The sequence below is a fragment of the Dryobates pubescens genome, chromosome Z, assembly GCF_014839835.1.
Source record: "Dryobates pubescens isolate bDryPub1 chromosome Z, bDryPub1.pri, whole genome shotgun sequence".
Lineage (NCBI taxonomy): Eukaryota > Metazoa > Chordata > Aves > Piciformes > Picidae > Dryobates > Dryobates pubescens.
In genome coordinates this window covers 18,681,035-18,698,735 of record NC_071657.1, presented here as the reverse complement: position 1 = coordinate 18,698,735, position 17,701 = coordinate 18,681,035, and the positions used below count along the sequence as shown (strand labels likewise).

At 39.0% G+C, this 17,701-nt stretch overlaps 1 protein-coding gene across 1 annotated transcript in view; it reads left to right on the top strand.

Annotated features, from left to right (window-relative positions):
• Nucleotides 1–17,701, top strand: part of KCNN2 (potassium calcium-activated channel subfamily N member 2) — a 76,371-nt gene that overhangs the window by 12,193 nt on the left and 46,477 nt on the right. Inside the window, 1 exon segment of the mRNA XM_009909221.2 lies at nt 8,626–9,044. Coding sequence (XP_009907523.2) covers nt 8,626–9,044 — 419 coding nt within the window.

Sequence of the window (17,701 nt, the reverse complement as noted above, 5' to 3'; positions counted from 1 at the left end):
AGTCTGTATGTGCAGCCATCTAGGAATAGACATGTTTCTCTGTCGCCCAGCAGCCGAATGGGGTACAGCACAGACAGATGAGAAATTTAGCAATGTGGCTGTATGCTGGCAGACCATTCTTTTCCTGTACCTTTTGGGACTTGAGGGAAAAATGAGAGATTAACAAGTTTTTTGTATCCAGCCTGTGATCAGAGATGTCAGCTCATCTGAAATTAACCGTTACTGCATTTCACATATGATTTTTTTTTCATGTATGTTGTGGCTGGTATCATCCTGTGTTAACTGCTGAACATCAGACTTTTTTGCTGATGTAGAATGTCACGTTAAATATGGTGGTTATGCAAAAAAAGCTTTCTAAGACATTTTGAATAGCAATTTTATGTTTAAACTTCAACATTGATGACAAACTTGTTTCACATATTTTGTTTGCAGATTTCTTTTTAAAAAAAAAGTAGGAACTTTGAGTGTGTTTTACCTGAGACCTGCTGTAAACTAGGCATATTTGATAAAGCTGTAACATTAAATTAGAGCTGTGTATGCTAAGAGGTGTTTGACAGAATATTCTGGGATTTGGTGGTTGTGGGGTTTTTGGTTTGTTTTATTTTGTTTTGGTGGTGGTGTTTTTTGTTGTTTTTTTTTTTTTCCCCTGAAGGAGCAGCAGCAGTCATAGTAAGTGGTAATAAAGTAAAATAGTATTTTACTTAAATACAGGTAAAGAACTGTAAAAAAAACTTGTGTATATTGGGTTTTTTTATACCTGATATTGAAAGTTGCCTTTAAAGATATTTTAATGTAATCTTTGGAGCAGTTTGAAAACTTTATCTGCTATGTGGTTTAGCCAGAAGCCTACTTTAGGCCTTCAGGAGTAACAGGTGCTAATTAAATAGCTGCTTTACTGTTGCTCCTTTCTAGTTTTACTTGCCAGGGTGATTTGCAGAAGCAGGTCTTGTGGGCATGTCTCTACACTTAGGATCAGTGTGTGCTTATGTACATTTGGATTTTCAAATATAAAAGTGTAAGTAACTCCACTTTGCTTCTTCTGCTGTCCACTTCTTAGTTTCCCTTATTTAAGTGGTCATACTATAGGATAACACTTAAATACTTGGATTTTGTGTAGCTGTATTTGGAGTTATTTTAAACTTACCCTTAAGTGAAGTTCCTAGTTTATCTGTATTTCTGAGACAGTAAAAATGCTACCATGACTAAGCCCTGTAATGTTGATGTGTATTCACCCATTGTCAATTAAATAAAAATGTACCCAATTTAAAAAGAAAAATGCAAAGTTTCCCAAACATCTGAAGTATTTGTCATTGATAAGTACTAAAGAAGGAACTGAGAAGACACGTTCTTATGTATATGGTTTGTTGGTACCAGTCGTTCCTTGAAAACAAATTCTTAAAGTGACTGGTGTGCTACTTTAGCAAAATGAATGAGTTACCTCATTTATTTAGCTTCAGATTTGGTGTTTCTACCTTCAACTTCTGTTTTCCCATTCACTTGCAAAAAATATTGCCAATTCCTTCAGAAAATACATCTTTCTCTTACACTGGTTCCAGTTTTCCTAGAAGTAATGGAGCTGATCATCCCTGAAGAGAGTGCACTGGGAACAGTGGCAGATGGCAGCTGTCTTGGGAGGCTGCATTTCTTTGCAAAGTGATAAATTTTTAGTACTGAATGAAGAAAGACAAATCCTAAATAAATAATTGTGAAATAATAAATTGCCAAAATAAAAATCTTGAAATGTAGGTAAGTTTTGATTTGGCAAGAATATTGTAGAATCAGGATTACTTTGTTTCTGAATTATATGAAATAGGAAAACGTATAACAGACTACTAGGTTTCTTAAAAGTTGCTTCTAAAAATTAGTTCTGTCAAATACAAGAGCTGTTTTGTGGGAAGATAGTTTCTGTTCTTCACATAAAAGTTGTTGGAACTGCTCCTTCAGTGCAAATCGAAATTAATCCCTAACTTTGGTGTTTCCATCCCTGTACTGTCAAGGTCAGTGCAGTAGTTGTAGCAGACATGAAACATGGTTCTAAAGATATTGGGTTTCGTTGGTTTGGAATTTTTTTGAAGTAACTTACCCAGTGTGGTAATTTGTTTATATTTGAAAGTGCCAAGGGAACCAAAGTAATAAATTGTTTCTTTCCATCTTTCCCTTTCATAACAAAACTGTAATACTCATGTCCTGCTGCACTTTCTTAGCAGAGAGAGTGAGCCAGAGCAGGCCAGAAAAACCAGAAAGTAATACAGGGTGGTGGCTGATGGAAGCCGAGTTGTGAGCAAGTTACAATGTGATTACAATGTGATTAGGCTATATCTAAATTACCTTGTGCAGTCCTTAGATTCTTGTAGAAAAAAACCTGTGGTTCAAAATTATGCATCTTTTTCATTCCCCCTCTGTCAATTGCTGTTCTGAATTACTCTGCATCACCTAGTTTATTTTTTTAGTAAATACATCAGTTTACAGCTTTTTGAGTAACAGAATAGTAAACAGTGCAAATCAAAGCTAGTATTGTTTCAGTGAACTGGTCCAATTTTTCCATTTTGCATATTTATGCAGGAGACCTATCTCAGCTGTGCCTTCTCTGTTATTTTTCTTGCACTTGATGTGCTTGGGGAACATTTTTGAATGTCAACTCCAGTCAAGAGAACTTTTGGGAACTGCTGGTGCTGCATGGAAACCTTCTACATGTGCTAACTTAAGCTTATTCTCATGGTGTTTTAAGCACCAGGAGATGATGGGATCTGAAACTTTGAACTGTTAAAAATAATTGTTAAAAGGAAGAAATATCTGTCATGGACATAGACTTTGTGGAAACTTCTGACTCAATTCAGTCACAAATATTGCTGCATCTACTAAGTATCTCAAAGGAATGTCGTAACTGGAGTGGTGGACTTTTATTTCTAGGCCTCTGATTTGGTTCAGAGGTTCATAAAAATTCATGTAACTAAGTATCATCCTATTGATTGTAGATCTGAGCAAGCTCAGCTATCAGTTTTCCAGCAAGAGTCCACATTAAATTAAATTAGAGATTGTCTTCTGAAATATTGTTAATCATGAAATAGAAATCTTCTGTTTTGATAACAATTTTTTTTTTATATCAACCCTTTCAATTTATAACAATAAATGCATGGTCTAATTATTTTGATTTTGCTATATATAGGTTTGTGATATTTTCTTATTTTGATGTATAATTGCTTTCAGGGAATTCTGTAGCACTGGGAAAGCAATATTGATAGCATGGAAGAACTTTTTTTTTTTATTTTTCCTTCATAGTACTTGGATTTCAACTAATTACAGTATAACCTGTGAGAAAGTTACTGAGTAGAAAGAACAGCTTTTTTAGGAGCATCTCACCTTCTTTGTCCCTTGAGTACCTACCTATATATGGAGAGACCTATATGAAAAGAACCTATGCACGTCTCAGTAATTGCTGAGTGCTGTAATGGTCTTTTGGCATTGTAGGCTGTACCGGGAGTTAGCTATTTCACAGTTATCTGAGATGAACAATAAAGCGGGAAGTCTGGCCAGTACCATTTAACTATATTGAGAAATGGAAATGCCTCTTAATATCTATGGACAGAGTGCACTAAAATTAATACAGTCAGTACATGATGTAAAATAGAAGGGAAATACGTGTGGCAGGAATTTAACTTTGTGTTCTTAGACAGAATTTAACCCTGTGTTAGTTATGTGATCATAAATGTCCTTTATAGAAAATATCACAGAGTATTTAGGGTGTTTAGTTTTCTAAAGTGATCTGAGGTTAAAAAAAACCCACATAACCTGGATTAGAGCACTATTTAAATCAAATGGCTTTTTAAATGATTGTGGTAATGGGTGGTCTGTCAGACTAAGATGTATTTTAGTGAGAAATTTTTGATGCTGCCCTTCTGAAAATATGGTTCACAAGGACAATGTCACAAGTGGTCCCAGCCTCTTTTACACATCCCTTTCTGAGATGGTAAGATTCTGAGTACTGTAATGGTCTTTTTTTGACAAATGCCTGGTCAAAAATGTTGGTAAATCAGCAGCCCCAGAGGCTGTATTTTGCTGCTCTGAATCAAAGTTCCATCAGTACCTTTTATAACATTTAAGTGACTCCAGTGTTTAACCATTTTAAATTTGGAATTTTTGGATTTAAGCAATTGCAATAATATGCTTGTGAGTAAAATTGATTCCCCTTATGCAAGGAATGCTTCCAAGAGTAGAGCTGATACTATTTTATTGCTGCTTAGTGCTTCCTTTTAACTCATGTGCTAATGTATCCCCACAGTATTACAGCAAGGTAGTGATATAGTTTCCAGGTTTGTTTTTTTACCTGGATTATTAATAAAGATGAATATAAGTATTTTTAGAAAATGGCTGTTTTCCTTGTTCTTTGCACTTACCAACATCCTCTGGTAGTCTGCCGTAAATCTGTTTTGATGTACTAATGATTACAAAATTACCTCCTTTTGTTTTAAGTAGCTTCAGGGAATCTCTCATCTAAGTTGTCAGTGTGTGTGGTCTCTGTGCTTAGAATGTGTTTCTCTCTCTTCTGATGTCATATGAATTTAACAAAGTGTTATGTGAATATACACATACCTATATCAATATGATACAATTTTCATTTTCATGTCTGTGCTGTGTGACATTACAAATATCAAGTTTATTTGATGTTAAAGATTGGTTTAGGTTTTGTATTCACACACAACATGCTGGAAATACATAATTTCAAGGGGTAATAATTTTTATAGAGTACAAACTCAATAAAGGCATATAAGAGTTTTGTATTTGAAGAACCTTGCAGAACATTGATGAAGTACTTGCATTAGATTTCAACACTGAATGATTATAAGAAGTTTAAAAGCTATGAACAGGCCTAACATCTCGTAACATCTTTGACTGTGTTTGGAGTTTGGCCTTCTCTGTGGAGTGCTGTATCTGATTCTATAGGAAGAGTTTGCTGACTCTTTTTTATTATTTCTTTTTATTGTTATAATTATCTATTCAAATGAGTAGTAGCTTGAAATTAATGCATGGTTATTATAACAGGATTGAGTGAAAGCAGCTAAAAGGGTGAATATGTACCCTTTAAATTGTGCAGTTAGCTCTTCTTTCTTGTCTTCATTTATTTACCTTTCTTGCTTTCCAAATAGGAAATGTACCAAATGTGCCAAGTACACAGCCACATACAAATTAAAATTCTAAATTAAAATTGAAACTTGCATTTAGTTGGTTGCATAGTTATGCAAATATATAAAATGTACATGGTACCTGGACTCATCTGTGTGCCATTTTGCTATGTCCCAATTTAATTGTTATTCACAGCCTCTTTTAGAGGCCTATATTTATTTCGGAGTATTTAATATCCATCACAGTTTGAATTTAGAGACCAAAAATTGTAAGGAAGGCTTCCTCACAAATATGATTTTAAAATGTTAAATTGTTTTGTGAAATAGAAATGCTTGTCCTGGATCTGTGGTCTTTTGTGGAATCTGGTGTTTTCTACGTTTCATGTTTCCAGCATCTAATTCTCATTATATGACAGCTGAAGGTATTACCACTGTAAATTATTCTTTTTCTTAGAACAAATTAGCATAATTGATGTCTATGGAAGTTCTTCTGTGTCTGTTCCATTGAGCATTAGTGAGAAGCTTCTTTGCAGCACATTAGGATTTCTTCTCCTGACAGGTGAATATGTTACTATGTATGTAGTCCATAATGATATCTTTAACATTTTTTAAAAGCTTTGTCATTAAATAACATTTTCTTCTATGAAAATTGTAAGATCAAATTTTAATGCCTACATTTAATTCAACATTCTTGTATTCTCATCTTTTAAATTGAATCAGTGCTTAAGGTATCATTTTTCTTGAATTGCCTTTCTGCATATAAGATTCTTTTCGAAATCTGCGAAGATGCTAGGTAAAGAGGGAGAACACAAGATAATTTTTTTCAGCATATTTTAAAGCTTTAAAAGAAATTTTAAAACCCTACCAGGCTGACATGTATTTGATATGTATATGTGTATCTAAGAATAGAAATATTTAACTCTGTTGTTAATTTATTCTTTTATTTGGAAACTCATGCAGTATTTGAGCTGTTTACAATTCACCTGTGTTCTGGGTGTTCTAAATAACTTCCTATCAAGTAGTGCCTTTGCTAAGTGCAAACCAGCACTCTTTTGGTAGTAGATACATACATGCATACGTTGTCTAGTATCAAATCACTTAACTAGTATGTGAAGTTTGCAGAATGACCGCAAGAAAATGTATGTGCTCACCTTGCATACAATGTATTCACTGTTTCTTTAGATGAATTCAACACTGTCTTTAACAGGATTGTGGTGGAAGTAAGAACAGAATGTGAGAGTGGTGGCTTGACCTTGGGTAGCTGACAGACTTTGACCCAGCCATACTCTCACACTCCCTCCTCATCTGTACAAGGGTAGATAATAAGCTGAAAATGTTTTAGAGTTGAAATAAAGATGAGAACATCCCTTACCAATTACCAGTACTAGCAACTTGGAGAAAATTAATGCAATCTATTGCCAGTTAAAAGTAGAGAAACAAAGGCAAATGTTACTTTTCCCCTTCTTGTACTCAGTGTCTCTCATTCATACCCAACTCTTGTATATTCTGTATATATCTCCATGAATGGGACTGGGGATATGGGAAGGGAGTCTGTCCACAATAATTCCTCCCTGCTACTCCTTCCTCCTCATGCTGAGGAGGACCTTTGCTCCAGTGTGGGTACTCTCCATGATCTGCAACTCGTTAGGCTAAACTTGCTTCAGTGTGGTTTCTCTAAGGGCCTTGGTTTTAAGAAGAACCTGCTTCAGCATAGGATCTTCTGCAGGTGTCAATTCCTTCAGGAAGTCCACCTTGTAGGATCCTCTATGGACTACAGTATAAGTATCTGCTCCAGTGCCATCCTTTTCAGGGGTTTCAGGGAAATGCCTCCTTCACCATGGCCCTTTTCATGGACTGCAGGGAAACCTCAGTTCCAGTGCCTGGAGCTTCTTCTCCCTGTAAATTATTCTTTGACTGCAGCATTTTTGGGGTTGTTTGTCACACTTCTTTTCCCCACTCTTCACTGCCTGGGCAGTGTTTTGCTCTTTCCTAAATATGCTTTCACAGAAGCACCACCAGCAAGCAGCTTCACTGATGAGCTCAGCTGTGTTGTGCAGTGGGTCCAGCACAGAGCAGCCCCTGACCACTTCTTGCAGATATCATGCATGCAACCCTCCAGTGCCTATACATTGTCACTGACATCCAAGACAGTCCGATAGAGGGGGAAGAACATAGGAAAAAAGGTCCCCAAATACAGAAATTTGTTTTGCTTTATTTCTTAATATGGTTAACTTATTTCTTTTAGTGTCAGTTCAGCTGCAATAAGGTTAATTACTATTTATCACTATTGTAAACAACTGACTGAAGCAATTTCCTGAGGAACAAAAGGCATTTGTTGGGGGGAGGATGTAGGGTATGTTTTTGATCTGTAAAAAGAATATACAGAGAGGCCTGTATTTTTAAACTCTTGATACATGGAAAAGGGCAAAGAGCAGTGCAGATAAGGGTTTTTGTTTTGGTTTGGGTTTTTTGTGTGTGTGTCTGTATATGGTGTGTAGCATGCTGAAAACAGTTTTCTTACTTTAAAAAACACATTATATGTGTGCTTTTTCTCACCTATTATTTTTGAATAATTTTAAAAATCCTGCTGAAGTATTGTTGTTTCTTCTTACCTATTTACTGAGCAGCCTTGTTTAGACTTGGATTATAATTGAAGTCATCTTCTGTTAAGATTGTGTCTTCTTTGTCATTATGGGTTATGTCCCTTTTTGAAAAGTTGCATATTTGCAACTTCTTGCATACTGCTACTCTCTACTAGTGTCAAATAGTGTCTCATTAAGTATTTAATAAATGTCAGGAGCATAGTTTACTAAATAATGTGAAATGTTTCAGTACAGTTTGTTCCTAAGTGACAAACTGAAGGCTTTGATTGTGCAAGAACCAACATATGCATTTAAATTTCGGCTACTAGTAGACCTCATGTGGCTGCCTGGACTACTCTTATGTTTGCTAGCCTGTGCTTTTCAGGCCTTCACCATTAGATACCAACGTTTTTGAGTCTTTATGAAGTTTCTCATGTGGTTTCACATCCTGGGTTGATCTGTATTGGTGCATGAATCTTGAAAAAAGCTTGGATAGTTCTACGGAAGCTATATCACCCTGGCTGAAACCATGGATATTCTCTACAGTAGGCTTTTCATTCTGAAAACACTTTCTCAATTTTTTTCTTAATGTTGTGACATTAGAGTGAGCAGTTGATCTTGAAGGGAAAGAAGTTTTTGTATCAGAAATGACAATTAAAGAAAATATAAGAAATTCTTAGTAAATAGTATGTGAAAATTGAGTTTCATGTGCAGTTTTAAAAATAGTGCTTGAAAAATTGTTTTTGTCTTAACCAAAAATATATTTAACTTCACAGTGATGTAGTAATGTCCTTTTCTGAAATAGCATATTAATTTTCTTTTTAGTCATTGTTGGCAGCTCTGAAAACTAGTTATTTGAAATGGAATCATAATAAAATTTGGTAATGCCATACTAAATTTAACCTTATATTTTATTATTTCAGTTGTTCATGGTGGACAATGGAGCAGATGACTGGAGAATAGCCATGACTTATGAGCGTATTTTCTTTATCTGCTTGGAAATACTGGTGTGTGCAATACATCCCATACCTGGGAACTATACATTCACATGGACAGCCCGGCTCGCCTTTTCTTACGCTCCTTCCACAACGACAGCTGATGTGGATATTATTTTATCTATACCAATGTTCTTAAGACTGTATCTTATTGCCAGAGTTATGCTTTTGCATAGCAAACTTTTCACTGATGCCTCATCTAGAAGCATTGGAGCATTAAATAAGATAAACTTCAATACCCGTTTTGTTATGAAGACTCTAATGACAATATGTCCAGGAACTGTACTGTTGGTTTTTAGTATCTCATTATGGATAATTGCTGCATGGACTGTCCGAGCTTGTGAAAGGTAAGGTTCTTTTATTTGTGTAGTTCTTTCTGACTATTTTTTTCTATTGTTTTGTCCCTTTAGTTTTGGACTCAGGGGACTGAAATATTTAGTAGTATGGATTGGTCTTTTGAGCACTATTTGAGTTGCACTCTACATCATAGACTGTGAGGAATAATATGACTTTTAAACTGAAGAATTTTTGCTGAGAGGTTTGTGCACACTGTTTACTGTAGCATTGTGATTTAGTTTCAGTGTTTCAATATAACTTCAAAAACAAGTGGACAGATGCCATGAAATGTCTTTAAGAATAGTTGTTGATATTTTGTATTGATGTCAGCATTCATTTGTTTTGTTTGTAAGTCAGATTTATTGAAGATGAGGTAGACAAAATAGCCATGTAAAATTCCAGTTGTGTTTTGCTTTAATTTGAATATTATTATGTTGTAAAAAAAGGAGTAACAAATATTGTTGGGTAGTTGGAAAGATGAAAGAGGAGGAACAGACAGAACAATTACAGCAATGTTACTTTTTGCTTCACTTTAAAATCAGAAGAAATGCATTTGAGAAGCAGATTATAATTTATTTCTATTAGTTTTCCAACTTCCCTCTCCAACAGACTTCATTGTAGGTGCAAGAAAAATGAATGTCAGTCTGACAGCTTAAAATTTAATTTTTCAAACACAGCTATAACAAACGAGTTTTTGGCTGAATAAGATTCCTTAGAAATGTGAGATACATTACCTCTAAGGAGACAGTCAGGATGGTTATTTATCAAAGATTTAGTACCTGGAACAGCTTTTCCCTGCAGAGATCCAGTTGACGTTGCAGTTTTTGTTGTTAAAATTAATAGATTTGTGGACTGTAGTTTGTTACAGTGGGTGCTTTGTGTCAGTGGTGTTTCAACATGTTGTGGAAAGACTGATCATTTAAGAATGTTCTGAAAATGCCATGTTAAATCATAGAATCAATAAAGTTGGAAAAGACCTCAAAGATCATCAAGTCCAACCTGTCACCCAAGACCTTATGACTACTAAACCATGGCACCAATTGCCACATCCAGTCCCCTCTTGAACACCTCCAGGGATGGTGACTCCACCACCTCCCTGGGCAGCACATTCCAATGGCTAACGACTCTCTCTGTGAAGAACTTTCTCCTCAACTCGAGCCTAAACTTCACCTGGTGCAGCTTGAGACTGTGACCTTTTGTTCTGGTACTGATTGTCTGTGAGAAGAGACCAATCCCTGCCTGGCTACGCCTTCCCTTCAGGTAGCTGTAGACAGCAATTAGGTCTCCCCTGAGCCTCCTCTTCTCCAGGCTAAACAATCCCAGCTCCCTCAGCCTCTCCTCATAGGCCTTGTGCTCAAGGCCTCTCACCAGTCTTGTTGCCCTTCTCTGGACACAAGTGTCTCAATGTATTTCTTAAATTGAGGGTCCCAGAACTGGACACAGTACTCAAGGTGCGGCCTAACCAGTGCTGAGTACAGGGGCACAATGACCTCGCTGCCCCTGCTGGCCACACAATTTCTGGTGATCAGGCCAGGATGCCTTGGGCTTCTTGGCTGCCTGGGCACACTTCTGGCTTATGTTTAGGCAGCTGTCAATGAGTACCCCCAGGTCCCTCTCTCTTTGGCAGCTCTCCAGCCACTCTGACCCCAGCCTGTAGCTCTGCATGGGGTTGTCGTGGCCAAATGCAGCACCCAGCACTTGGACTTGTTGAATGTCATCATGTTGGACTCTGCCCATCTATCCAGCCTGTCAAGGTCCCTCTGCAGAGCCCTTCTACCCTCTAACTGATCAACAACTGCTCCCAAATTGGTGTCATCTGCAAATTTACTGATGACTGACTCAGTCCCCTCATCCAGATCATCAATGAAGATATTTAACAGGATGGGGCCCAGCACTGATCCCTGGGGGACACCACTAGTGACTGGCTGCCAGCTGGATGTGGCACCATTCACCACCACTCTCTGGGCTCAGCCCTGCAGCCACTTCCTAACCCAGCACAGAGTGCTGCTGTCCAAGTCACAGGCTGTCAGCGTGGCCAGGAGTTTGCTGTGGGGGATGGTGTCAAAGGCCTTGCTGAAGTCCAGGTTGACTACATCCACAGCCTTGCCCACATCCACCAGACGGGTCACCTGATCATAGAAGGAGATTAGGTTGGTCAGGCAGGACCTGCCCTTTCTAAATCCATGTTGGCTGGGCCTGATCCCTTGGCCGTCCTTCAGGTGTGCAGTGATTGTCCCCAAGATGATCTGCTCCATAATTTTCTGTGGCACTGAGGTCAGGCTGACAGACCTGTAGTTTCTGGGTTCTTCCATCCAACCTTTCTTGTGGATGGGGACCACATTGGCCAGTTTCCAGTCATCCGGGACCTCTCCAGTGAGCCAGGACTGGTGGAAAATAATGGAGTGAGGCTTGGCCAGCTCATCTGCCAGCTCTCTCAGCACCCTAGGATGGATCCCAACCAGTCCCATGGATTTGTGAGTATCCAAGTGTGTCAGCAGGTCCTGAACTAATTCCTCATGGATTATCGGGGTACTATACTCTCATTGACCCCATCAACCAGTTCAGGAGGCCAGTTATCCTGAACTCCTCCTGCTTTACTGTTGAAAATTGAGGCAAAGAAGGTATTTAGAACCTCAGCCTTTTCCTCATCTTTAGTTACAGTGTTTCCCTCCAGATCCAGTAAGGAGTGGAGGTTCTTCTTGCCCCTCTTTTTAGTGTTAATATGTTTATAAAAATTCTTTTTTTATCTTTCACAGAAGTGGCCAGCTTAAGTTCTAATTGGGCTTTTGCCCTTCTAATTTTCCTCCTACATGATCTGACATCCTTAAACGTATCACAAGTTGCCTCCCCCCTTTCCAAAGGCAATACATCCTCTTTTTTTCTCTTAATTCCTTCATCCAGGCCGGTCACCTTCCCTGCCGACTCATCTTTCGGCACGTGGGAACTGCCAGTTCCTGTGCCTTCAAGAGCTCCTGTTTGAAGTAGGTTCAACTGTCCTGGACCCCTTTGTTCTTAGGACTGCTGCCCAGAGCAGCAGTCCTTTCCAAATAAGTTGCTTAAACAAGCAGAAGTTTCCCTCCAGAAGTCCAAAGTGAGGGTTCTGTTACTGCTCCTCCCTATCTCCCTGCATATTTAAAACTTCACTATCTCATGATCGCTGCACCCTAAACAGCCTCCCACCATCACATCTCCCACCAGCCCTTCTCTATTTGAGAACAGCAGGTCAAGCAGAGCCTGACCCCTGGTAGGCTCACTTAACAGCTGCATCAGGAAGCTGTCCTTCATACACTCTAGGAGCCTTCTGGACTGTCTACTCTCTGCTGAGTTAAGTTCCCAGCAGATGTCTGGCAGGTTAAAGTCACCCAGAAGGACAAGATCTGATGATCTTGAGACAGCCTCCAGTTGTTTGTAGAATATTTCATCTGCCTCCTCATCCTGGTGGGGTGGTCTATAACAGACTCCAACCAGGATGTCAGTTTTGTTAGGCCTTCCTCTGATTCTAACCCACAGACACTCTATCCTTTCATCTGCAACCTCAAGTTCTGAGGCATCAAGAGATTCCCTAATATACAGAGCCACCCCTCCTCCTCTTCTCCTTCACCTGTCTCTCTCTCCTAAAGAGCCTCTAACACCCCAGTGCAGTACTCCAATTATGTGAATCATCCCACCATATTTCTGTAATGGCAATTATATCATAGTCTTCCTGGTGGACCAAGACTTCCAGTTCCTCTTGTTTGTTACCCATACTGCGTGCGTTGGTGTACATGTGCTTCATCTGGGCTGCTGATTTCTCAATTAACCCTAATTTTTGTCCCACTCTCTCCTTTCCGGAGAGACTGTTTTCCTCACCCACCCCCTTCAAACCTAGTTTAAAGCCCTCCCAATGAGCCCTGCCAACTCTAGTGCTAATACCCTCTTGCCCTTTCTGGATAAATTCACCTCATCAAGATCCAGCAGGTCAGGTGCAGTAGAAGTTGCCCCTTGATCAAAGAAACCAAAATTCCATTGCTGCCACCATCCCCTGAGCCAATTGTTGAGAGTATGGGTTCTCCTGTTCCTCTCAGTGTACACCCCTGCACTGAGGGAACTGAGCAGAACACCACTTGAGCTCCTGCCCTGTCAATCAATTGTCCAAGGGCCTTGAATTCCTTTTTAATCGCCCTGGTGCCCTTCTTCCCAATCTCGTTGCTTCCAGCTTGGATTACCAGCAATGGGTAATAGTCAGTGGGCTGGATTAGCTTTGGGAGTCTCCTTGTGATGCCCCTTATCTGGGCCCCAGGTAGGCAGCAGACTTTCATATGGGATGGGTTGGGACAACATGTGGGTCCCTCTATTCCCCTCAGGAGAGAGTCTCTAACAATTATAACCCTTCTTTTTCCCTTTTTGGTGCTGCTCCTTATAATTGGTGGGGACTGCTTTGCTTTAGGCATCTCCTTAGATGGTTCCTCTTCAGCCCTCTCATCCACTTTGCCCTCGGCCTGCAGGGTCTCATGCTTATTGTGCAAGGGCAACAGGGGAGGGGAAGAGGGATGGGATGGATTCCCTTGCTTCCCCTAACAGGGACCTGTATCCACCCCTCCCTGTTTCAGGGACACCACCCTCAACAGGGGAGGTCTGCAAAGAGTGCTGCCACATATGTAACTCCCTTCCACATTCCTGTGTAGTCCTGAGCCTTGCTACTTCATCCTTTAGCTCAGCCACTTTATCCTTAAGCTCAGCCACCAGACTGACAAGAAAATTCAACTGGTCACACCTGACACAGGTGTTTTCTCCTTCTCCCTCTGTTCCAAGTGCCAGGCTCCAGCACTCTCTGCAGCTAGAAGCCTGTTTCTAAATAGCCTCCATAGTATGAGCAGGCAGAGCACCCAGATACTGACTCAGTTTTTAATAGCTATATTTTAATAAGCCTGTTCTCTTCACCTCCATTTTCACTAGTTTTCATTAAACAGAATTATTGCTCAGGAAATGTCTGTTCAGGCATTTCCCAAATTGTTACTTGTGACGTGACTTTGAGTAACTTCCACATCCATTGCTGTCATTATTTTACATATCACTGCTTAATAATCTCTATTATTATTAAAAACTAGCATTAGATAGTCACTGTTTTATTAACATCTTAATAGTTGCACATTGAAAATAGTATTACAAAACTTGAGCCACAGTCACAATTGCTGAAAATTAACTTCATTCTGATACACATTTTTAAAACTTATCTGTATGCTAGTTTAAAGATGGTTGAACTAGGACATGTACTAAAAGCAACACAACTATTTCACCTGTTTTTTCAGTTAGGGAGAGTAAAGACAACTTCTTTGTTCTTCTACACTAAACTCAGGATTGCAGGCAAGGTTGAATTTTCTTCAATTCTCTGCTAAACTGGTAATGAATTTTTCACATTTTATTTTGCACTGCAGTTACACTGAAGTGACTGTAATGTTTAGTCAGTATGCTGGATAGATACTGTCTGCTCTGAACCTGAAAGCAAATTAAATACAGAAGTATTAGATTAATATGTAACCTTCTACAAGTCAAGTCTATTATAAGATTATATTCCTTCATATTTTTTATGTTTCAGAAACACTAAAAAGGATATATTTTTTGGCTTTGAGAATTAGACATGCCATTCATGCTAGTTACACAGCAAACTTCATGTGTTTTGCTTCAGATATTCCCCTGAGGGAACATGTAAGTATTTTGCAAAATAAATGATGCTGGCTCTGGACTCTAGTTACCAAAAACCATAGCCCTTAAGTCCATAGCCCATAGAGAATTATGTTTTTTAAGAAAGCTGTCAGAAGAAAACTCCAAAACCCAACACATTAGAATGCTTTTAACACTGCCATCTGAAATTTAACACCCCATTTTCTGTGGCTGGAGAGAAAAGATAAATATGTCTGAATTCATTCTGTGCTGTGTAGAGGTCATAGTCCTCAGAAGTTTTCTCCTAATAGTTTTGATTTGCTCAGCAGTTAAAATTTCAGTTTACACAAATAAAACAGATTTCTTTCATCTGCTCTTTTGTTTTCCCCTCTAGTTAAAACTAGAGGGGATGTTTATTTGTTGGAATGATTGTTTTATGTACACAAAATGATCCTGAAAAGATATGTTATCGTTAGAAGGAGTATTGGCTATTCCACTTGACCTTATGCATGAAACCCTAATGAATTTTGTTAGGAATTAGGCAGAAGTCTAGTGACTCTGTTTTGCTGAGGAGGGATTTACATGAATGAAATTTGATGATGCTGTGTGGTTCTCGGCATCACTCCAGCACCAAACTCTTTGTTTTAGTTTATATGAAGCTTTGCAGTAGTGGTTATAGTATTTTTCAGAGTATTACATCACTTAGCTGTCCATCCAAATTGGAATGAGATGATGGTGGTAAGATTACTAGATTAACATATTAAACATTTTGAATAGAGATGAAACATTCTCATTCTATTCCGTGACTTTAATGAGGAGGTAGTTGCACTAGGCAGTATTCTTACTCTGAAGTTGTGTGTGCTCAGCAGCTCTGCTGCTGGATGACAGCCTGATTTTAAGACTTGTTATATTCAAAGTCAGATTTTTCTTATTGCAGTCTGTCTGGGGAATAAGACAGGAGATTTATAAGCACTGCATTTCATGACAGGGAAGGTAATGTGAGAGACCACCATTTTATGTCTCTCTAAGGAATACCCTGTAGAAAACAGTTATGAGGTGAGGCAAGCAGATTGACCATGTGAAAAGTCTTCACTGTTTTAGTGGTCATCTGACTGATTGCTCAATAGATATTTATATTTATAACATTTCTGGGGCACACAATCTAGAACACTTAAGAATATGTTACTTTTGGATATGAATTATAAGCAGATTATTTTTTGCAATCACCCATCCTGATGTTATTCCTGAAGTAGCTCTGTGTGTAGTTGTCAGTTGTTTATAGCAGTTAAAGCAGAAGTACTTGGTTTCTAATATATATATATTTAAAAAGTTAATGGCATTATGATATTGAAAATCCTGACAAATTTGCTCTGTTTTTCTGGAGAGGACCTGTCTTAGCTGTGAGAAGTATGGTGCTTTTCTGTCTTGTGTAGAAGGTAATTGCTCTTCATCTTTCATTTCTTTCTATGCAAAGTATAGAAGGAACTTTGTCCTCTGCCCACCTGGCTGTAATGTGCCCATGTGTCAGGACAACATAAATCACATGACTCCATGTTACACTGTGGCTGTTCAGAAAGCTGGAGTTACAGTGAATTTACAGTAGCAGAACAGGACAGAAGTGGATTTTCTGCTTCTTCAGAGAGCATAATTTTGGCATGATTTTTAGTTCTGTTTATACCTCTCTCTAGCTCCTGGCAATGAAGTCAGTTCAGACTGAGTGGTTTGTTTAGTCAGCATTTCTTCTTCCCATCAGCTTCTGTTCTGTATTCTTTCCCTGCTTTAACAAAAAGGAGCAAACAAACAAAAACATACGCACAGAAAAACACGTCTGTATGTGAAGGTGAAGTGCTTTTCTGTTTTCTGCTCATTCTTGTTTTCTACAAATAAATATCTGTCTTAATTCTTGAAAATAAGATGCCGTCACAAAGCTTTCAGTAAGCAGCTCACACAACAACTGCTAGTCAAGGATTCATTTGATGCAAGCAGATTTACCAAGACTTTCAGTTGTAATTCATGCAGGAAAAAAAAAAGTTTCTTAGCTATCTAATTTCCTCACATTGTGTGTTTGACTACTTTTGTTTGCTTGAGGAGCTTGTCTGAGGTTGTACACTGCATGTGTAATTCCAAGGCTGCACTTCACTGGCAACTGCTATTGAAGTCCCTGCAGTGCTAGTGTAAAGATTCTTGCTAGTAGATAAAGAAAAGCAACCAGGTTTGGGTGTTTAGTTTTAAACCTGTCTTAGCCTCAGAAGCTCAGAAGCATGTAATTTTTATATTTCTTCAATAATATGTATCATTACTATCGACAGATCAAATAATATTTCTGTTTTGACAGTACTGGCTGCTTATGACAGTTCCTTACTTCTTTTGGCTCACTAAAACCAAAATGTGCTACTTGCCATCAGGTTTCTGTAGTGGTGGCAAAAGTTGACTGCTAAATGTACCACACAACAATGATCAAAGCTGCCCCATCATTGTAACGTAGAGAGTGGGATCGAGTTCACTCTCAGCAAGTTTTCAGATGACACCAAGCTGAATGGTACTGTTGGTATGGCAGGGAGATGGGATGTTACCCAGAAGGACCTGGACAGGCTGGAGAGGGGGACCCAGGTGAACCTCATGAGGTTCAACAAGAGCAAGTACAGGGTCCTGCACCTCAGCTGGCACAATCTTCATTATCAATACAGGATGGGGGATGAGGTGATAGAATGCATCCCTGTGGAAAAGGACTTAGGAGTTGTGCTGGATGAGAAACATGCTGCTTGCAGCCCAGAAGCCGAGTTGCATCCTGGGCTCAAAAGCAGCATGGCCAGCAGATTGAGTGAGGTGATTCTGCCACTTTACTCAGCTCTGGTAAGACCTTGCCTGGGTTACTGAGTCCAGCTCTGGTGCTCTCAACACAAGGACATGGACCTGATGGAGTGGGTTCAGACGAAGGCCATGAAAATGATCAGGGTGCGGAACACTCTCCTATGATGACAGGCTGAGGGAGCTCGGTATGTTCAGCCTGGAGAGAAGACTCCTGGGA